This window comes from Corvus kubaryi, unplaced genomic scaffold (genome assembly GCF_017639235.1).
Source record: "Corvus kubaryi isolate FWS band 111438036 unplaced genomic scaffold, C.kubaryi_AGA036_p1.0 37394, whole genome shotgun sequence".
In the NCBI taxonomy this organism is placed as follows: Eukaryota; Metazoa; Chordata; class Aves; order Passeriformes; family Corvidae; genus Corvus; species Corvus kubaryi.
In genome coordinates, this window is record NW_024581133.1 from 10,898,470 (window position 1) to 10,922,283 (window position 23,814).

Sequence of the window (23,814 nt, forward strand, 5' to 3'; positions counted from 1 at the left end):
TGATGGCTGGCATCAACTGAGCTGCCAAAATCAGCCTCTTTCCCAGAGGTCAAAGTGCATTTAGGGAAGAGTTTCATCCTAGGAGAACTAGTATGGAGTGATTTAGCTTGAAAAAGTTTCATTACCTTGTCCAAAAGTATAACCTATGCATTTATTTCACAAAAGACAGAGTCACAACCAACCTAATTTGTGCTTGCACTAGAGTATGGTAACATTTGTGGTGGTCCTTGGAACATGTGGGAGTTCACAGCCACCAACCCAGCAACTTCCATCTGCCATTGTCCCACTTTGCCGTGCCAGACAAGCAAAATATCTCCAAAACAAAGAGCAGGATAATTATAAAGTGTGAAGAACCCAGAGCAGAAGAGAAATCGGGCTCCATGAGCTGTGCTTGCTCATGGCAGAGTGTGATGCTGGAGAGCCATGCCGGAGCATTCCATACATGCTGAAGTTTCCTGGGCTCTGTGGGATTCCTGCCCAGGATCATAGAGCAGCCAGGAGGTGACAGAAAGCATAAATAATTGTAGCTACATTATGATAATGGAAAACATTGCTAAATGGAGATATGGATGCTGCCATGAGACACAATGAGAAATTCAGGCACTCGCCTGGAACTGCACAGAATGAACTGGTTTATTTGGACTGCACACGAGACACAAGGTCATTGCCTCAAAATATCTTCTTTTCTCTGTCCTACCTCTGCCAGTTTTTCTTCACTATACACTGATCTCGCCCAAACTCTGACCAGTTTCATTTATTTTCTGTGAACCAAGGGTAAACCTGCATTTTTTTCTTTTATATTGCTTGTATTTTAATGCCAGATTATTTAACCAGTTCGCCCCATGCTAGATAGTTGTTGGACTAAACAAAGCAGAAATTTAACAGAGAAAGTGATGTTTTCCTTCAATATTTCATATGTGTCCCTGAAACAATTTGGGTCATTTTAGCACGTTCCTCCATTCCCTAGTGCCACTTTTAGAGTAAAGAATGATTTTGTCAGGTGAAATAGGTGTTATCTTATGGCCAGTGGTTTCAGATAATGTAACAAGTTCAAAGTAGATGAAAACAGATGAAAAAGATTCTTGCTCCTTATCCATTAGGAATCTATTCACTCAGGGCCTCTCTGGTGCTTCCATCTAAATGTACTGGCCTGGGTCCAAGTTGTGCTGAGTCTACAATATCAGCTTCATTAGATAAGCCTGTAGTCAGCATTTGGCTGGATTCTCTTTGACTGTGCTCAGGAAAGGGAGATTTGATAGCAGATGAAAGATGACTACAGCTAATGCATCCAGGTAGGTTTTCCTCATTCTTAAACTACTGCTTATTTGTGGAATGGATGATTTCCTCTCTAAACCACTGACTTTCCATCAGGAATCAAGCTGATTTGATGGTTTCCTGGATAATTGTTTCAATGAAGTGGGATAATAGCTCTTCGCATTGCTTAACGTCTATTTCTGTGGTCATCACTCAGGATACATCCATTAATTTATCACCTTGGAAAGCACTTTCATGCAAGGTTTAGCAACTTCCAAAGATGAAGAGATCTCAAAGCCTGCTCAGGCTTTGAGGAATTTATTGTTTCAGTGCATGGCAATCCTTCTTTTTCATCTTCCCATGAAAGCACCAGTGAAAAATACAAACCCAAGGAGATCAATGTGAGCAAAGGAAAGATGAGACTGATGCAGAGCAGATAACAGCAACAGGTCACAAGATCAGCTCCTTTTTCCTGTAGGTGCAATTCCACCACTTCTTTTGCAGACTTAGAATTACTGACTCTGCATCAATGCCATCAGAACAGAATCAATGGTCTTTTTGTTGTCTGGGACATGGGGATCTCTGACCATTGCCTCAGTGAGGTATTGATCTGTTCCGGGTTGTGTTATCCTCAGTCTTGACATCAGTCCAAAGCTCAGGGATTAGGCTATGCCAGACATGACTTGTGAATGTCTGAAGTAAAAGAACTGTGGAGATACATTTTGAGGATTTTGTCTTTTCCCAAGAGCAGAATCTGACATGTGTCAGTGCCATCACTGACAATAGCTCAGCAAATCCCTGTATCCTTTTGCTGGGACATGAAGATTTGTTAATAAGCATAAACTCTATGGTAGTTTTTTACCCTTTCTATCAGCAGGTAAATGCCAGCCTGGGCTTCTATCACTAAAGAGGTGAACACAGAGCCTTCCACATTCTTGAGTGTCCCAGGCTTGTGGCATGGACTAGTTTAGGGGTCCTGGAATAATTCCAGCCAGATCTCAAAGTTTGAGACTCCAAGGGCCCTTCAGGAGGAACGCTCACAGTTTACTGCCACCAGAGGAACTGGCACTGATGAGAACCTCCTTTAATCCATGTTGCAATCTGTTGCTTTAGGCCTTACTCTAGGGAGTGGATAGGGAAGTAAACTGTGCCAGGGGAAGGGCAGGGTAGGGACAAGACTGTCACTTGCTCTGTGTGCCTGAGAAATGCAAGACTGGTGGAGCACAGTTTGGAATCCCAGTCTGGTTGGTTCTGAGGAAAAGCTGACCTGGAGCAGCACATCCCTGAGACAGGAATGGCATCGCATCACTGACCATAAAATAGTGACAGTGACAGTGACAGTGACAGGGAAGTTTAGAGCCTGCAAAAGGGGAGGCCAGGGGAACCACACATTTAACACTCTTTGTGGCATTTTGATGCCCCATTGGTTTCATCTGCTCTGGTGGAGAGAGGGAATAGGAGATAGCACTCACCACTTAATGATGTCTGAGTGAGAGCTGCAGAGCAGCCTCCTCATAGCAGCAAATGTCAGAGAGCAGGACTGGGGTCAGGAAGCTGAACTCTATTGTACCTTTGGCTGTGTTAATAACAAGTGCAGGAGTTGAAGGCACAAAAAGGGATGGTGGGAAGGCACTGAGAGAGTCTGAGCACTCAAGTGCATTTGCCCTGCAAAGTGGACAGGTTACAGGGCTGGGTAAGAGCAGCACTAATCCCTTAGTCTGGAGATATAGTCACAGCTCAGCTCTGGACAACGGAATGGGTGCAAAGGCAGGAATCAGTTAAGTGTACAAAGGAGGCAAAACCTGCAAGAAAGGCAAAGCCTCTGTGCAGTGCCTAATCCCAACTCACACTTCAGGCCAAGGTCAGAGACATCCACACAGGGACTGCTGCTCAGCCCCAGGACTCTGGAGGGATCAGGACACACCAGAGCCTAGGCTTTACCTTGTGGCAAAGAGAGAAATTCCTCCTTCAGGTGAAATCCTGACCCTCTAAGGTGAGTCACACTCCCAAATCCTTTACCAGTTTGTTGGGGGCTAGGATTTTTGTTTCTTTCTCTTGTGGAATTCTGTCCCATCTGTTGCTAAGAGAAAATAACGACCAGTACTTAAGAGAGACAAAAAAAATGGCCAAGGTGGGGGAAGGATGCAGCTGGCTACTCTTACTTGGGTTTTATTTTCTTTGGAAGGGCAGAGATTCCACAGATTTTGGGCTGGGGGAAGGGGCTGGGCATAGCACTGGGACATTATTAACACCTGACCTCACTGAAAAAGGACCCTTCACCTTCTACTTGGGTGCCTCAGGGAAAAACCTGGGACCCCGAGCCCCTCCAAGGGAGCCCCTCCTGGCAGTGCTCAGAAGCAGCCAGGCTGCCACTGCCCAGCCCCGCCATTTTCCTGCCACTGCTCTATGGTTTTCTTTTGCTACACTGTAGCCCCAGAGTCCCTGCCTGCCTGGATGCCCTGCGGCTCCTGGTACAGATCCATTTAGTTTGCTACTCCAGAGTCTGCTCACCCCTGCGGTCCCAGCTGCTGCTCTGACGTTCCTGCCGCAGCCCATTTCGCCATCTGGCCCGCCCGCCATTACCACGTGAGGGAGACGCAGCAAAGCTGGCGCCACAGCGCCCCCTGCAGGCGCGGGGGAATCATCGCACCCGCCCTGCCCGGCCGGGAGCCACCAGCGCCCCTGCCGGCCGCGAGCGGAACTGCACCGAGGGGAAAGGGCCCGCGGCTGAGAGAAGGCTGCCGCTGGGTTCTGGTTCTGTTTGTTGTTGCTGCCGTTGTTGTTTGTTTGCCTTGTTATACATACTAGTAAAGAACTGTTATTCCTTTTCCCTATAGCTTTGCCTGAAAGCCCCTTAATTTCAAAGTTATAATAATTCAGAGAGAAGGGGGTCATGTTCTCCATTCCGAGGGAGGCTCCCACCTTGCTTGGCAGACACCTGTCTTTCAAACCAAGACACAGTTTTAAGGCTCAGTTTTTCCCATTGCCTTCACAGAAAGTGAATTGGAGCCCAGAGAGAACTCATCAGGGATCAGCTAAATATTGATGGTTCTTGATCTTTTAAGGCCTGCAACCGATTTTATGCATTTTCTGTCATTGCTTCAAGTAGAAGTAATCGTTGCATTCTGCCATGTTGAGGGGGAAGAGTTACATGGAGATCAATTCTGCTGATCAATGTTCTAATACAATATTATTCTGTGGGACAATTTCAGCATTTAACATTTTCTGGTAAATGATTTCCCATTGCCTCACTCAGGGTTCAAAACAATCATTACCACTAGTTCAAACCCTTAATGAGGTTAAGGGAGATCCTGAATCAGCAGAGCAGAATCTATGACCCTGGAAAGCTTTTCCCCTCCTGTGCCCTCAGTCTACTCCTTCCATTTTGGTAAATTGACCAACTCTTCCCAGCAATTTGTAGAAAATACATTTTCACTTCTTAATTTTCCACTGGAACTTGATTCATCCAACCAACAAACTTAATTTGTCTGCAAATTGTGCTCTAAGTGGCACAATTTCGAAAAGCAGAAGCACTATCTTTTTCTAAGCAATGCAGAAATATTAACATTTACTCTTGGCATGCTCCTTCATTCTCTCTGTACATGACCTAGGAAACCTCACTCCAACAAAACCAAATTCAGTCAAATAGGATTTGCCTGCAGGAAGCTCCAGGTTTTCTGAGGACAGAAGTGCCAAAACCAGTGAAAGTTTTCCCCAGTCATTCCGTTCTTAACTTCAGGGGATTTTTTTGTTGTTGCCTGAGGAAATTAGGTTCTTGACAGGTTGGGAATAGAGGAGAAGCTTGTACCTAACTGAGATCCTTGTCCTTCCAGCTTTCCTGCCAGCCTGTGGAGCAGCAGCCAAATCTACCAGAAGGAGAGAAAGCATAAGCTGGCCTACCAAACTACCTGTGAGGGCAGATGGTACCAAACAACACTCAGCACAGAGGCAGGAATGCCCGTTCTCCACTCCTGGGTATCTTTACCTGCAGTCTGAGCTCTCCTGGGAGTTGTGCTGGAATGGAAAATGAGCAGCCAGGTGTGAAGTACAGAGCTGAAAATTAGCTGAAAGTGGTAAATCACAAGCATTTCCATCATAGAAAGACTGGAGGAACACGCAGTGCCCTGCAGGTGAGGAAAGTGAGAAGTAAATGACAGATGGACAGGTGAGAAGTGTGGCAAAGCTGGGTGAAACTCAACTGCCGGGGGATATTTTCAGCCTCACTATAGAAACTCCGCCAGTACATTATGACTGCTTTGCTTCATGCCACAGCCACCTCTGCTATACTCCTGTGACTATGGCACTCCAAGAGACCAGGAATTTACAGGTTCCAGCACTGGCTGAGGAGCTGTTTGATTTAAACAGTGAGATGGGGAGCACATGGGAAAATGTCAAAGAAAATGAGCCATTATCAGAAGAAAACCCTCACACATTCATAATTGGAAACATTTATTCTGGAAATCACCTCAAAATCACAGCACTTGCACATTTCGCTACAGGTTACCCACTCAGGGCATTGAGTGAATTTCTTTGTGTACAAATTCCATCAGTCTGTGATATATTTATTTTTAAATCTGGTAGCCTTGATACATGTCCGTAGTTCTCTGATTACTGACTTGCCCTGAATTGTGGGTCTCATGCCAAGAAAATTCTATTTTCTGACAGCAAATGACACAACTCCACTGCTGATTGATTTTCATAGGTACGGAGTGTGTGCTGTGTGTTAGTGAGGATGGGGGCATCAAAAATGCTGTTTCTAAAAGATCAAAAGTAGATGGATGAAGACATCTGGACTGTATGACACTTCTGGCTGTCTTGGCTAGGCAATGCAACACTTAATAAAACCAAATTACACAGATGCTCCTAGAAAACTTTTAGTCCTGTAGAAAATTGAATAAACTATCGATGTTTCAAACAAAATCTTTCTTCATTCTTATTCCAAAATTTATCAAGTCAATCTAACAATCCTTTCTTTGTTTCTCTCCAAAACAGGATGAATATGGACAAATTTCTAAAGGCAAACCTGTCCTTGAGGCCAGGCACGGGCCCCAGAGAGCCAACACATTTCAGATTTCATTTCAAATCAAGGCCCGCAATGCAAGTGAAGGTGACCCTGCTGAAATCAAGGACAGACCATGCTCTATTTGAAGATCATGCTCATGTATAAGCTACACTAACATTCCTGGGGATGGAATATTTTCTCCTTTCACTTTTCTCACATTTCAAAAGGAATCACAGCAATGTGTTTTACAGCAGCTTTCTGAAAAGAACTGCAAAAAAGACCACACAGGAAACTTTTTATGTAGTGATGGGGGCTGATTCTCATCTCAAGCCACTTCTTTAAACTTCCTGTCACCTGTCCAGATTGAAGAAGTTCAGCTGATTTAGGATCAAGCCCAATTTCTGGATGTTGAGTGTCCAGAGAAACTTTCTATTAATGACACACAGTAAAATGTACTTTCCAGTTCCTGGGATTCACACTGGGGCCTGGAGACAGATGATGGGAGCTGGAAACAAAACTTTTCCCTACATTATCAGAAACTACTGAAGAGGGCTACCCTTTATTATAAGATAAATATGGCATAGCATTGGCAGTATTTGATGAAAAGATAATTTTAGATGCTTTTAGTAATGCTTTTAAAAGGAATTCTATTTAAACTGGACATTTCTCAGAACATGACACCCATGAATGCAGGTGTGGTGACATCAGATCCAAGATCTGTACCAGAGACCTGCTTCAGCAGAGCTCCTGTGCACAGCACTGCTGTACCTGAAAAGATTCAATTTCTTTACCAGTCTCCTTATAACGTGTTTCATACATGTTTTTTTATTTTAATCAGTAAAATATTTCTTTATTTGACTCAATTTACATATTTACAGTGTAAGCTTTTTGAAGTAAGGCCATCTAGTTTTGCACGTGGATTTCTAGACATCAGAGTAATGAAAGCAAATCATAGCATTCAGAAAGGAAAAATCTTGATAAAAAGAAGGAAAGCTTTGGGGTTAGATAGATTGATTAAATAGTTGTTTTTGACTTACTGCATCAGAGAAAGTGAGGTTTCCAAAAGTGAATACCTATGTTAGAAATACTGAGCTTAAGATAAACGATTCAAAAACATTTTGTGATCAAACCTGAAATGGACTGAAGTTTCATGAAAAATCTCCCTTGGGAACCTTAAAACCCCTCTATTAAAATGGAAAGTAAGTGCAACAACACAAGATCTGAAGGGGAATGCTGTAATCCTGACACATAGAAGAAAAGGGAATGTCTGTAGACACAGTTCCAAACACATCAGGTTCTAAAGGAAGGCTCCATGGCTGCTTAGAAGAGCTCTGTCCCTGATTAGCCTTTTTGACATCTGATTAATCCCTTTCCCTGTACTGAGTATTGAGTTTAATAGATGCTTTTCCAGCCAACATCATCTTCTTTCCCTCTGAACAATTAGGGAACCTGAAATGAAAACTGACTTGCCAACTGACTCTATTGCAAACATAAAATTTCCAGTGTGCCCTCTGGGCACCTTTAGTTCACTCTTACTTCCCATTCTGCCCTCCCACACTCTTTTGTTTCCCTCGTCCCAAGGAGAATTTCACTCCACTATCAGCCACTTCACTGAAGAAACTCATGCAAATGTCTGGGGAAGGTGCTTTGCTTTGTAAAGCTACAAAAAGAATTAGTGCTTCCATATGAACACACAAACTGCCAGAGGGCAGGGATAGATGGGATATTGGGAAGGAATTCTTTCCTGTGAGGGTGGTGAGGCCCTGGCACAGGGTGCCCAGAGCAACTGTGGCTACTCCAGCCGTGGAAGTGTCTAAGGCCAGGTTGGAAGGGGCTTGGAGCACCCTGGGATAGCGGAAGGTGTCCCTGCCTGTGGCAGGGGTGAAATGGGATGAACTTAAAGGTCCCTTCCAACCCAAAGCATTCCAGGATCCCATGAACTCAATCTGCAGATCATTTATTACTGTGGGGTGTTAACACCACTCAGAGATGGTGCACAGCCACAATTCCCAGCCAAGGTGATGGAAATTGGAGCACTCAGCCTGTTTGATATCCAGGCTCCTGCTGCAAAGTTGTGGGTTCAATAGGAAGAAATTACTTCTTTTCCAAAGTCTCAGAGTGATTTTCTGCACAATTTGGCATCTTAATATTTTTGCATTTTGGTCTAAATGATTTATGCTTCAGAGTTGTAAGTATTTTATATTTTAACATAAGTGATTGCTTTCTACAAATTTTCAAGACTTCTTCCATAAGAGCACTGTCAGTTTGCATTAAACTCCAGAGTAATTGCCTTATTTTTATAGTCTATCACGTCTCTATCAGAAATGGATGCAGTTGCAAAAAATCCATGGAACAATATATCTTTATCCTGCTGTGGGATGTGGAATATGTGCCACAAAACCCAAAGTTAATTTGGAACAAAGGGAATGACATTTAAAAATTTAAATTCCCACCCAGCAAACCCCCTCCCAGGAATTACCCAGCATTTGAGAAACCAACATCGATAAACACAAGTAGATTAGCAGAATCATAGAATCACAGAAGCTCAGAGCTGGAAAGGGTCCACAAGGATCATTGAATTCCAGCTCCTGGCCCTGCACAGGATCACACCATGTGCCTGGAATGGTATTCCTTATGTCAGGCTCACGTGGTATTCCCTGCGTGAATGCCATTGGTATTGTTCAGAGGCACTGCTAAAAGGATGGAATAATTACAGACAAGCATTCCAAAAGTTCACATAAAAGAAATGCACATTATGCACAGGAAGATGCTGAAAGCACTGTATACTCTGGGCCAAATTCCATCTGCCATATGCTTCCAGCCACTCTCATTCCTGTGCTAGAGGAGATGGGGAGTAGCTGAGCTGTAAGTAAGTGGACCCAGGTAGCCAAATGCCTCCTCCTGCTTGCCCAGGTTGCCGTATTTAGGTCATCCATGGCTGTTGCTATTAAAGGCTGTGAGAGCAGAGGGTGGCAAGAGCAAGGCCCACAAACGCTCAGCCAGCCCAGACAGCCAGCACAGCTCGTCCTTCCCAATGTTTTGAACAGAGTGAAAAACATTTGAAAAGAGTGGTTCACTCCAGCTTCCAAAGTGCTCCCCTGCCACTACTGAAACCAAGAGGTGGAAAGACAAAGAAAAACCATAAGGAGATTTCCTGAGGATCATATTGATGAGTGTTTTATTATCTGCAGCATGGCTGGCTGTATTGGGCTGGCTGGGATGGGGTTAACTCTCCTCTCAGCTTGGGTCATGCTGTGGTTTAGGTTGGTGACCAAACCAATGCTAACCATGCTGACATTTCAGCTACTGCTGAACAGTGCTGGCACAGCACCAAGGCTTTCTCTGTTCCTGAGGATCATTCACATTTGTTTTGTCTCAATCCACAAGTTTTTTTTCTTTGGGTCTTCTTTCCTCTTCTCCCATCCCATCAGACAAAGGGAACGGGAGAGGCTGTGTGGGTCGGTGAGGGAGGAGGCACGGGGTTAACCCATACCCCTGCTGTGTTATCATATGTCATCATATGTTATCATACCTTATTCATATGTCTTATATTATTGTGTCATCATGTGTCATCATGTTATCATGTGTTACTATATGTTATCACACGTTATCATGTTTTATCACGTTATCACGTGTTATCATTCTATTGTAGCACTTCAGCAGTGACAGTGATTCGGTTTTATTTACATTTTCAGTCTATAAGATGCCTAGAAATGAGGAAGGGAGCCACTGGCACTAACACCTGGCAGGAGGTTGCAGTAGCTCTTTTTTGTAGGCAAGAAGGACTCTGCCTGATAATGGTCCCCCACATCTGACTGGTGGCTTCCCAGACATCCAGAGTTCATGTGGGAACTGGTCAGGGAAGGTCACAGCCAGGGGGATACAGAGAAGAAGCAGAAAGCAATGCCACCGCAGATTTTGTATACATCAGGAGCTCTTTCTAAAGGCTATCTCAATTTAGGAAACTTCTTTTCCTCTCTCTACCTTTCCTTCCTTTTCTCCTAGGCTTTTAAACTTCTCCAGAGCACAAGAGAAAACTATTAATGGGAGAAGGATGTAAAGGAGTGATCAAGAAAACAACTATGGGTTGGACTAAGCTGACCTTTAAGGTCCCTTCCAACCCAAACCATTCTATGATTCCAATTTCAATTTTAAACTTGTACCATTTCATACATCTGTCTTCTTTCTGACCCTATTGATTTCCATAAATTAACCCAGCTCCACACACATCTGGACTACTCATGATCTGCAAGCTATTTTGGAGGGGAACACCTTCTAGAATTTTGTGTCTTCATAATTCCATAAGTGGCAAATGCTTTGCATGTCCACGTCCTTGGAACCAGTTCATTCATACCTGGGGTGCACAGTACCCTGTTATTATTCTGTGCAAGGTGAATGGATCCCAGCACCACAGTTGAGTGACAAAGACATTATGGAATAGCTCTGGTGCCCTCCAGGCCATGTAGGATCAGTGCAGACTGGCATGAACCACTCTGAGGTGCATCCCAGCAGGAGGAGGATTTGAAAGGGCATCCAGACACATCCTGGTGGATCTGTGCTGATTTAGAGCAGCTGGGGACCAGCCTGACTTTGCTAAAAGAGTGCAGATTAATGGACTAAACTTTGCATGGCTCTTTCTTTGAACTCAACAATGAATCACATCTATGGTTCTTGTGCTTTTTTCTGATCCTGCTGAAGCTCCCAGCCGTCCAGGCCATTAGCATGAACACCATGAGGAGCTCTGGATCCAGTGCCTCCTTCTGTGTCTGCAATCCCAGTGTGCTTTTATACTGATCCAACAGAGACTGCCTAAAGCAGCCAGAAAAGCCTTTTCTGCTACACTAGCAATAGCCTAAATCTTTTTCCAACCATAATGCCTGCATAATTTTTCCTCTGATATTTATTAAGCCCCTTGAGACATTATATAGCTTTAGCATTCCCTCCTTTTTAACTTTATGCTATTTTCATTACTTTATATGAACATTTTGTTTCTCCTCCTTCTCCTGCACTGCTTCCAGAAGTCCTTCCCTTATTTCATTACTGCTCCCCACCAGCATCCAGAGGCTGACTGCAAACATAAAATGATGGATGGGAGATGAGAACTGACCTTTCCACCTTCCCATCCAGGGGGTCTCTCTAGTGTCTTTAGGCTAAGTAGTCACCCACTGGCTTCATCCGTGTCACCAGCTGAACTAACCTGCTTTTGAGGCTGGTGTCCCTCTGCCCACACACTCCTGTGTCCCAAGAGGCTCTGAATGAACAAGCAAAGGCCCATTTTCTCTCAGTTTCCCTTTAGATGGGAACAAAGGATTCAAATAATTTTCCCTATGTTCTTCACTGGGAAAAGATGTATGGCGTCATCTCCAATGCATATAAAGGGAGAAATTTCAAAGTGTCTCCTACTGTCATTTCAATTCTATAATTAATAACTATATGCAGAAAGGCCTTCCACACCATTTTCTCTTTGTCATACATCCCAAATCAGACAGAGATAAAGAATGTCCCCTGATAGGAAGTATCTATGTCCTGCTATAACATTTCCCCTAATTTAAGTTGCATTATTGATGTACAGAACCCTTACTTGAATAATGTAACAGTAAGGCTCTCATAGAAAGCACCAGCACCAGCTTTAATGTGTGTCTATAAAGATAAGAAAAATGTATTTTAAAAGTCCAGCAGCTTTCAAACAATATATTTTCAAGTTACAGGAATGCTCACTGCAAGGAATTTAAAATTGAGGTGAGAAGGGGAGGCAACACTTCTTCTAAAATGCTAATGAGCTACTGCCTTATAAAGTGAAAAAAAATCAACAAATCTGACATATGAACAAACATTATGAATATTCAGGAAGTTTAAGCCACTGATTCAACATTTTCTAGGAGCGTACAACTTTTGCACTGATCACACAAACCATTCTTTTTCTTCTCATCATGAGTACACTCGACTGTGGTGTCGGTGTGCTGCTGGAACATATGCGTGGAATTGCAGGGATTGTAATTCATCCAGATGGCAGGAAGCTCTGGAATTGTTACTCCTATGGTACAGATGTTTAACAGTCCAACCATATGGCTCCAATAAGACAGACTTGTCAAAGAATACAAAAACTGCACTAGACACAGAGCCCTGTAAATGGGAATGCAGTCCTGAGGTGGGAATGTTCATATGGCTACACTATAAATGGGAACATCACACTAGGAAGTTGGCATGGCTATTGGAATTACAGAATTTATGAAACATTATTTAAACTCCTGAAAACAATCAGCCCCCAAATTTGCATAATTTCCCTGAGTCAGCTATTAAAAGAACATTCCTCATTTGTTTTTGAAATTCATTAAAGGCATCAAACAAAGGTGAGTTGAAAAGATGGGTAAATAAATACATGCAAATACAATAATGTCCCCAACCTTTGGCCTGAGGGAAATACCTCTGTAGGTAACAAACTGAGATTCAACCAGTGAGACCAACAATTTCTCTAGAAAAAGATTTGTCAAAGTCAGGGAGCCCTGCTGATTGTGACAATTGTAATGTGGAAAGCTGAATGTTGAGAAACAATCTGAGATCAATAATATCTTGGCCAAGAAAGGAAAGCACCATGAAATGGTCAATCTATAACTCTACTGAATTTTGGCAGGTTTGAAAGACAGATAAATGGCAGCAAATCAGATTGTTAAATCACTAATCCTATCATTATTACATCCTGTCACATTGCATAGATTTAGACTTTAGAAAAAGAGTGTAAGGTAGGAGAGTGAAGAAAACACTTAAAAGCTCAGCTCAATCTGTGAAGAAAAGGTGAATTCCCAACTTTTTGTTTCATGGTTGGTGCTATTCTGCCCAAAAGTCAGCTGGCAGTAGCTGCTGCTCAGAGTCCTATCTGCCCTCCCTCTGATGTCAGGTCTCTGACCCTTTGTTCCCCACAAGAAGTGTCTCCTCTGTACAAATCTGTTGTGCAAGAATAAGATTAAAATGGACAGACTGAACAAAGCGTTGGTCTCTCAGACAAAAATTCATCCATCTAGCACACAGGGCATCTTTCCACCTGACGTATTCTTAAAGGGAACTATTCAATTACCATCTCCTCACAGCCTAAAGAGCACAAAAGAGCCATGTAATATTCTTTTTCTTTTTTTTTCTTTTTTTTTTTTTTGAGCAGCAAAGTATTCAGAGCTGCTTTATCTGCCACAGATACTAATCTAGGCAATATAATTTTAAAACATCCTTACAAAAACCTTGAAGGGCAGTTGAACCCTGAGGTTGTTTAAAAAAAGATTTTCTGTAGTTTATGCATTTGCTCTGCCAAAAGCTTACCTTAGCATACAAAGTACAGTAAATCACAGCTGCTCTGATTTACTGCCCAGACTGTGCTGTTTGTTTTCAGGGACAGCTCAGGGAAAAGCTCTGTCAAGTGTAAGAACATTCAGAGAAGGGGAATCGTTTTGCAAAGCTCCCACAATGGTAACAACCATTTCTAAGATATCAGTGAGGGGAAAAAAAATGCAGATATGCATCTTCAGCATTTTTCAGGGGGGATTTTTGACTACCATTGCAACCCCAAAGTATTTCAAGCCTTTTGGAGGCACAGAGACAATTTCATACCCCAAAACTGTTTAGCCTAAGTACTAATGGGCTGGCCAGTTGTATAACTTACCAGGCAGCCACTTAAATTATTGGACCTTGTGCCTGAATTCCACATTTTATGGGGCAGCAGCACAGACAGATGCTGAAAAGGCAGAGAAGACACCAGAGAAGTGGCAGAGCAAGAAGCTCTGGATCAACATGACTATTTAGAACTGAGGGTAGATTTTATTAGACTTAATCTATTTAGTAAGCCAACAGGAGGACAAAGATAAAACCGTATATCTGACATTCTTTTAAAAATTAGTAAATGAGAAGGGAAGAGATCAAAACAGTAGCTGAAAGCCTTCACTTCTGCTTTAAAATCCAAGAAACAGTCATTAATAGAGATTTAAACTCAGCCCTCTCTAGTCTAAACATGTCACTGTTAATTACAAAGCTATTTAACTTTTGCAAGAAATAAAGACTGCTATTAATGAAAGAAGAACCAATTAGCCTTTAATCTACACACTGTTTTTTAATCAAACTTTCTTCTGATCATCAGACTCACTGCAGGATGTATCCCTCCTCCCCATGTTGTAGTGGTTCCATGATTGCTAATGGAATAGATTTTAAAGGGCTGACTGAGCGGGGAGAACCCTCTCTGCAGGGCTGAAGCTTCCCTCCCTTCCTGCCAGGTGCAGCTCAGGAAAGTGGAATTTTGTGTCCTGACCACTCTTGGAGCAGCTGTCTTTAGAGGAGTAGCATTGAATGTGTCTAGAGGAACATGGGACAGGAGTACTGGACTGCCTTGTTAGGAAACAGCAAAAAAATACCAGTTTAAAGAGAAGTAAGAAATGGGATGGAAAAAGGCAAAAGCAGAGAAGTGCCTCCAGGAATGAAAATGCTGACTGCAAAGAATGATGAATGAGAGAATTTGCTTGTTGGTACAGGAACATATTGTGGAAAAACAAAACAAAACAAAACAAATGGGATCAGGCCTTTATGTGTTACAAACAAAAGGGGTGACATGAAAAGGATCCCATTAGCTAAATATTGTGCCTCCAAACTGTTGCTTGAGGGCTCAGAGAATTTCAATGAGGTTTTCTGTTTGCTTTTGGGTTTTTTGCTATGTGGCTACTTGTGGTAGCAAATAATAAGTCCAAGCATCTGGAATCCATCATGATGGAGAACTTCTTCCCTGACATCATTTCCCTCTTGGCTGCTGTTGCTGCTCCGATCTCCGGGAAGGATGGACAGCAGATGTCCCTGAGCACACATCAGGCTGATAATGAAATACAAGAACCTGACTCCTGCACATGTAAACAGTGGAGAGAGTGTAACTATTATCTGCTCTGTGTCAAACATGAGGCTTTTGGTCTGACCAGATACCTGCTGCCTGCTCTGCATTAGCAAAATTTCGGTGTATGCTGTTCTTTCTCCACCACAGAAAGATAAAATTTGCCTGGCAGAAGCAGAACACTGAGTATTAACAAAACCCCACAAACCACTTCAGAACAAATGTTAATATCCTCAAAGAATCAGAAAGTCTGGAGGGAGTTATTGTTGCGACAGTATGGCAATTAAAAAAAAAAATCAATAGGTTGCAGGCAGAAAAGTGATAATAAATATGCTCTGTGCTAGACAGGATTCTGAGTCATGAAATCCAAGACTGTAATAAAAGTATGTGGAACAACTGCTGACATGGTATTGACACCTGAGATATTTGAAGGTAAGTACATACTTACCATAGGAAGGATTCCAGCAAAGACAATAAGTTGCAATCAATGTTTTTCAGGACTTGACTAACAGCATTTTTCGCTTCAAGAGATCAAATTATTACACTTTCTGTAAAATAATTCTAATGCCTTATCTCAAAGGGTTGGTGATTTTTCACAGTCCAAAGCCTCTTTAATGTAACTCTTTGGCGTAAAGGTCATTGAAAATGAGATCAGGGTCCATTCATGTTTTTCAGCTGTTCATGTATTACAATATGAGTCCAACACAGGAACTCAGATAAAAACATCAACAGAGCTAGAAAGAAATAGCTGTAGAGCACAGGGTCAAGATATTTGAAGTTAGCTGGATAATTGTATCATTTTCACATTTATTCCATGGCATTCTAAACCTGTTAATAAAATTTGGATTCTGATGCTGATCAAAACCTCTTTGTGTTTTCTTGTGTCACAATCCCACAACACAAGACCTAGACAAGAGATCCCAGCTCCACTCTCCTTTTTAGCACATGCAGAACACTTAGAAAGCTGCAATACTAAAAACAAGTGACACTAATGTACAGGGTATTTTTAATTAACAAAGCTCTTAGGCATTGCTGAAAGATCCATTTTGATTTTTGTCCCCCCTCATATAGACCTAAAACACTCCAGAGCTCTGTATTTATTTATACAGTGCAGTTGGGAGAAAGTTCTTCTGACATTGGAGAAGCTTTAAAAAGTTAAACTGCTGATGGGAACCATTGTGAAAAAACCCAAGATTTTAACTCATTTAACTCTTGAAGTAAGAACTGTCAAAGGTAAGAGGCAGAAACTTTACACTGCTGCTTAAATTATGTGATAGTTTATTCCTGAGCGTTCTCAGTTCCCCCAATTCCTTAATATTGGTGAATACTTGCATTAATTACTCTCCAGAGTAAGCTCTGATACAAGAAAGCACTAAGGAACTTCATTAAATCCCTCCCCAATGACTTCAGCCAAATTTTACTTGCTTACTTGAGATGCACATACCTGAAACGACCCGAAATATTCTGTACCTGCAGTTCTGCCTGCAATCAGCACGAGCTGAAAGCTCTGAAAATCAACCCTAGTGCAACATGACTTTAATTTATCTACAGCTGCTCCAAAAACTACTTTTAACTGTGCCATGTGCCGTGTGTACATACGTATGCAGTAGTCCCCACTCTCGTAGTAGCCGGGGCAGCACTGGGAGCGTCGCCGGTACATCGTGCGCAGCCCCCTGCGATAGGCAGTTTTGTAGCTGATCCTGCACCACAAGACACAAAACCATTGGACACTATTGAAAATCAATGCCTCCTGCTGGAATGATATTTGTGTTAAATTATAATAAGGGTAGCATTCAATAATTATTTTTAAATGCATGAAAGCTTTTGGTAATAAAAGCCACAATAAGGAAGAAATCGATACTTGTTTTGAAGCTTGAAATATGACTTGTGTTATAAACACAGTGCTTGTGACAGTCAGTCACTGGAGCTCTTCCTGGGGCAGCTGCTGTCTTAAAACATTTTCCCAGTCCTACTGCAAGGGCAAGGAGTTTCTTCAAGAATAAATGGTCTATTTTTGCACATCAGCAAGGTCAGCTCTCATCAATGGAAGGAACAGAATCTTCTGCAGAGACCACTGTGTCAGCTGCTACACAAAAACTCCCACAATGGGAACTGCTCTCAATACACAGCTTGAGAAGTTAACCCCAAGTGATTTGCTCCTGCTTGCTAACCCTTCCAAGGCACTCATACCTTGCAAAGTGACGACATAGTCCCAGTTCAGTATTTAAAGCCTGTTTTCCCCACCACAATACTGTAGTCCACAGAAATTAAAAAGTGTTTAGCATTCTGTAGCACTCCTACACTTACTCATAGCATTAGCAAGGATACCACATTACAAAGGTAATATTTAACTTCATATTTAACAGCAAACACTTCAAAACAGTCTTGCTAGTTTATAGAAATTATGTAGATTGAACAAAATCTATTGTCCCTCATGTTAGATAAACTGATCGAATTTACTCTGCTGCATTCCAATCTATACAATATTCCAGAAAGCTCTGCAGCTCTGTTCACTTCCAAACATTGTAACACAGGAGCTAAAAAGCCAAGTCCAACACTCACACTGGGATAGTGCTGATGGAGCCTATTTGCAACTGAGTGCAGGAGTTAGGATACCAATTGGCTGCTAAAATCCCCTTGAAAGATTGTGACTATTAGTGGATATTTATTAGGATAGTTTGGAATCAGAATGAATGTAACAGCAATAACTTGCAGAATGGGAAAAATTAACCCTTTGGTACCAGTTTCCATTCAGTGCTGGAAATGGACCCATCTTCATTTTTTCTGATTTTCAGTGCAGATTTGGGTGCACTAATTCTAACACAGATCCATTTCTAATTATCACTAACCCTCAAATGCCTCTTTCTTCACAATTTAGGAGGTGCATGGACTTCCTTTTACAAACCTGGACATGTACCAATCACTTGGAAAAGAGAGTTGGTCATGTCTGGTCAGGGAATAAACACTTCCAATCCCATGGCAGGGCCAATGGAAGGATATATTCTCCTGGATGGCCCCATGAGGGACTGACTATCACTGGTCTCACTCAAACCTCAGGCAAAAATCTCTGTACTTTCATCAACGCCCTGTAATTCCAAACACCCTGTCCTAAAACACATCTTTGTGTGCATCTATATTGGAGCACCACGAACATTTGGATAAACAAGAGGTATGTGAGGAGATAAAAAGGCAGAATGATACTGAGATTTCTGAGGATTAGCTCTTACCTGTGCCTGGTGCACTTGAACCAGTTCAGGATGTCTGTGCATCGTGTGTAATAGATCTGGTCAAAAGGATGAGCGTAGGATTCCTGCACAGTCACAGCGTAGCTGGGAGTGGAGAAGGAAGGAAGTGAGAGGCTGTTTGGTGCCACATGGAAAGGTTCAGTTCTCTGTATTTGCTGCTCATGGAACTCCATATTTACGTATTTACATCAAGAATCTTAGAAACTTTATCAAAGAGCAGAAAAGGGCTTCCTTCAGCTACAGGTCTTCCTGAAAAGTTTGGAAATGTTTCTAACTTGGGCTCCATGACTGATGTAGGCATAGAGATATCAGTGTGAACAATAAACCACTCCTTTTGGGAAAAACACCAAATGTCGTGAAAATTTGTGGTAGTTTAGAAGGTGAAAGGGTGAATGGATATGGACAAAAACTGAGCAATTTGATGAGAAATCACAGAGCTCCAACAATAGCAAGAATTCAACAGTCTCCTTCCCAAAACACTACTTAGTCATGCAATAGGTTCTATGTTCATTATTGTTTGGGCCTCTCACGTGATACAGGAACCCAAATCTCATGTTGGGGTCAGTCATGCCAGAGCATCGCATAGCCCCATAGTAGGTGTGTGCACTGCTCAAGGGACTCCTGTCTCAGGTTCTGATTTGGACACAGGCCCCACTATCAGATCTACAATATATTCAGAGAACAATACTCAAATCATCCTAGGCAGGTCATGACCCAAGAATTAGATCCTTTAGGTTGCTCATTATATCGATTGTCTTAATTCTGCAGCTGATTTCCCTCTCATCAGCAGGACTGCTGATGTGATTAAGCCCTGGGAGATTGTACCCACAAGGTAATACCAAGATATTTGCTTGGAGGGTCTGATTGGCTTGAAATCGAAGATTGGGCTGTTCCTGCCCTGCTTGTTGTGTCCCTTCTAGACAAGCCAAGATTCCCCTGGATGTCGCTTTGCCCTCTGTCACTGTTTGCTGGATTAGACAATAATGTTTTTACTTCTGCTAATGCCAAAATATAAAATATTTACATTGCTCATTATTAATGTAAGACAGTAACACTTGCAAATCTCAATTATTATTTTACGAGTCCATTTATTATCCAGCAATAGCCCTAACAATCTTTTCCCTTTGATTTATTAACATCTAACTAACAAAGTCATCTTGGTCAGTACAACCAATCAATTTTGGTATTTAATTTTTGTTTCTCCTTGATTGGGTCTCTAGGTTGCTGACTTTCTTCAGACAAAATCAATATTTTATTCCTGTGCTCTGAATGCACTTCCAGCACGCAGACTGCAAAATCCTTTTCCTGTACAGTCTTTGCTTTGCAGTTGCATTATCTACAAACAGTTAATTCTCTAATTAAGGCCTCAAAACATAGTCATTAAAATATGATTCTATTTTTACCTTTGTTAAGGGGTTTGTTTTGCTGAAGTGTACAGCAATTCAGATTTGTGTGGAATTGAACCAGAGAACAGAAATGGAAATTTAGCAAGTTAAACTTTCCTAAAGTACAGGACCTTTAGCCTCTGAAAACAGCCCCTGCACAAGTGTGAACCCCATCAAAGGCTGTGGGTTTCTCTGTGCTCACAGGAACTGGCCTGCTCAGATCCACTTTTAGGACCAGGACACTGGAACAATAGAGAGAACAAGAAATTGCAGGGCCTTTCATGTTCAGTGCTTTCATCCACTCTTTGATGCCGACACAAATTTGGCAGGAAGAGCCTCAATGCTGCAGCAGGAAGGGCTTCAAACTTTCTTGCTGGACAACAACCAAAAAAAAGCAAGACAGAACAAGGCCAGCATTTCTGTAGGTCTCTCCATGATAAATGCAAACACTTCAGTGCGCTTCAGTCACTCAGACTCTGGAGGAGCTTCCCAAAGGGTTCAGGGGGATGTGGTCAATAGCTGTAGCCTTAGAACCAATTCCTTGGGATGATCCAAACCCTCCAAGGCATTCAAAAGTACTATTTATGTAAAGCAAATCTGTGCTCTTTTCTGAAGGAGGGTGGTATTTAGCAAATTATAGCTCTCAGCTTGCTTTCTAAATGTAAAAATCTGAAAAGGATAGTAAAAAAAAATAAGAATTGGCAGGTGACAGATTACCTTTCCCAGTGACTACAAACATTTGGATCATCTGGATTTAGGGACAGAGTAGTTTTGAGCAGAAAAGTCAGAATAAGTCCTCTCAGAATCCACTGGAACAGCACATGTGCCACCATTGTTGTACCTAGATAAAGGGAAGAAAGTAGAGCCATTAAAGACAATTTTGACAAAAATATCCTTCTAGGCCTTTTCCTCCTTGCCTTTGTGCAAATCCAAATACTCTGGAGCTATTCAGAAACTGAAATACTTGAAAAAACAATCAACTGAACAGTAAAATTCTTTAAAATTTCAAATCCATTTGAATAGGAATTTATATATAATAAAACCAATGAATTTGATGATTAAGCCACCTAAGATATTGATAGTCACAATGATTCTTCCAAAGAACATTTCTGATACTGATTGTTTTTATGACAGGCTGTCTGTACTGAAAAATAAATCACTGAGATACTAAAGCAATCCATTCTTCAATCAACCTACAGGCAAGTGGGAGAATACCCAAATGCCCCCTTTGATTTATTTAAATGGGGTTTACAGGTGTCAATATGGGCTGGATGTGAGACTTGTGCTTATTGCATGATGGAAGGAAAATCAGTGCACTCCTCAAGTCTTGGGTGGGGAATCACTGAGAATTACAGAGGTCAATGCACTGGGGCACATTACACAGAACACTGAACAGGAAATAAAAACATTTGCATTGAAGCTGGAAAGAGGTTGTACAAAATTCACTGGGTGTGGTCTCTTCCTTACTGTTCATCTATTAAATGTAGTGGCTTACACCAGCTTGGGACTTTGAAACCAAAGTTGTGGTGTCAGCCTAGAAGCCTCCAACGACACCAGTCAGAAGTTCAAAATAGATAGAAAATAAAATTGCTTTTTTTTGGTAACAGCATTAGAGGTGTTAATCTGTAAAACATTAATTCAGTAAAAAGTATTTTTAAATATCCATTTCAGGCATTTACACGGACACATAATTCACCATTCAAATCAGAAGTCCTAGAAATTACTCCTGGCAACAAGATTGCCCTAAAAATAGACTGAATCTTCATATGATCATCAAAAAACACATGGCTCATTGCCTCAGGGTCCAGAACAGCAAAGGGATGTTAAGAGGTTTGCTCTGCAGGGCCCTGATATACAGCCCAGCATAAAGAAGCCATCACAAAGCAGAACGAAGAGCCAGGAAAACTGCTCAGAAATTACCTCCTGACCCAAAGCCTTCTTAGCCAGTTCAAGGACACCCATTGCCTTTAGTGAATTCAAGTCAAAATCCCAATGGGAGCAATAGCTCATCTTTTAAATTATTCCTAGAGCTCTGCTAAACCCAAAGATAGGTCTTAAGCCATGTAAGTCATATTAATGTTAATTAACATGATTTAATGCTAATGTTCCTCATGAAATGGATTTAAGTCAAGGAGTGGCCATTTTTTACCTGTGGGCTTTTCCAAAGTCCCACAGCAACAATGCAAAAGCTTAGTCTGGAAATCGAGAGGGCTAACAAGGCAAGGATGTATTTATGGAAAAGCCACTGCCTATCCTTGTCCTAGGCACAGCTTCTCCATGGAGGAAAAGTGTCTGCAAGGGCTGAGCTGCCAAAAGTCCCAGTGTTCAAACAGTCAGAGCTGTGGGAGAGCAGAGCTGAACTTTCCCTGAGCACAGCATGGACCACTGGATGTGAACTACCCAAGGATGAGGGTCCACAAACTGGCAGCCCTTTAGCACAAATCCCTCCCAAAAATGCCTTTAACTGTGACACTGGGCAGCACTGCAATAATGCCAAAGCACAGGGGACAAGTTTTCCTTGGCACTGTATTTCCAGATTGTAATTTACCCTCCTTCTTCAACCTCTGCACCTTTGGTACAGGGCAGGGCTGACCAAATGGGGCTAAAGGAAAGCTCCTTCTGATGGACAGATGTGGTGAAAGTGGGAGCAAGGCAAACCCGCTCCAGGAAATGCACATCTTCAGAGAGGGTTTAAATCTAAACATAGCTCTGTGCTCAGTTTGTTAACTTCTGGAGAGCATCAACAGCCTGAGTCTGTGCTACATTAATTATAGGCAGAAAGGCAGCCTGACTTTAAACCAGTAATTTATTGCCTGCATTTGCTTTCCATCAGTTATCAGAAACTGAAAGGTAAATAATAATTAATTCAAGGTAGAAATCAAACTTCTCCTCCACTCCAATTTCTTCTCCTTCGGTACCGACTGAAGCCAGTGCGCTTGAGTTCAGGAGACAGCAAACTTTCAAGAAAGATTTGCTTAGAATACACCGGATGCTAAGAAAGAGGCTCTTAAGATCACTCATTCTTGCTGAAAATTACCCATTCTTTATATTGAATTTTATATATCCTTTATATTAAAGTACTCCCTAAAAAATAAAAATAAATAAGAATAGAGCCCTGCTGCCTCACTCACTCTAAAGAGAATGAGGTCTAAAGCAGCCCCATATTTGAATTCTGTAGTTCTCAGAGACCTCAATTTGTTCTTAAGAAAATGATGCCTCAGATTAGTTTTTAAACCAAACAAGTGTCAGAGAATTATTTATAAGTCCTAATAGCACACAGAATATTTCTTTCCAGTGTATTAGAAAGAGGTTCCAAATAGTTTTCTAAACTTTTAATGCTAATGTTATTTTATTATCTGTTTTTAAAGGAGCTGCGTTGTGCCATTAATTTCCTAACTTTTTAAGTCAGATCGAAGATCAGAACCATCCAACTCCCCAAGTCCAGCAGAACCTCATTCATCTCAAGTGTCTCTTTTTGTAACTCAAATGAAATATTTCACTTTGATCACTGTTAATAGAAAATGGAATGGTTGCTATTACAGGAGTCAGAATAAAACTCTAAAAATAGGAGCACATACATTAAAAACCAACATCAAAAAAGAATCCAGTAATGACATTTAATACTGGGCTTTCAGCTTTCACTGCTCACCACAGCACATAGGAAATTCCTGCCTTGAATTCAGTGTTTGGGACAGATTCTCCAAGGAGGCAGCACCAACCCTGAGGGGAACAATGCCTGTAACTTCATTAAAGCTACAGCCAAATTATACAAACATTTCCAGTGTCTGCCACTCTCCCAGGACAGGCAGCCTTGGGAGCTGAACACCAAAATAAATGATGGAAAGGTTCTCTGGGCAATCCCTCCATGGACTCTTAACTCTTTTTTCTTTCCAGGACTGATTTTTCTTTCCAGGAGTGAAAGAAGTGAATTTAGGTAAAATTCGACAAGAGTCTTTCAATCCAAAGGACAACCTGGTGATTTTTCACAAGTGTCTCACTCTGTTAATTATAACTGATTAGGTATCTGGTACTTATTAGGCCATTTTCTCATATCTTCCTCCTTTTTGTAAAAAT

The 23,814-nt window shown here is 41.7% G+C and overlaps 1 protein-coding gene across 14 annotated transcripts in view; it reads right to left on the minus strand.

Moving 5' to 3' along the window:
• The window catches only part of MEGF11 (multiple EGF like domains 11), a 256,970-nt gene that overhangs the window by 174,772 nt on the left and 58,384 nt on the right, over positions 1 to 23,814 (minus strand). For all 14 annotated transcript variants that reach the window (XR_006017856.1, XM_042039041.1, XM_042039040.1 and 11 more), the window contains exons 3-5: positions 20,458 to 20,581; positions 18,338 to 18,439; positions 16,710 to 16,810 (exon numbers count right to left, since the gene is read on the minus strand). Coding sequence is in view for 13 of the 14 variants with exons in the window: in XM_042039041.1 (XP_041894975.1) it covers positions 16,710 to 16,810; positions 18,338 to 18,439; positions 20,458 to 20,573 (319 nt within the window). In the remaining variant the exon portion in view is untranslated. The remainder of the gene's footprint in view (positions 1 to 16,709; positions 16,811 to 18,337; positions 18,440 to 20,457; positions 20,582 to 23,814) is intronic.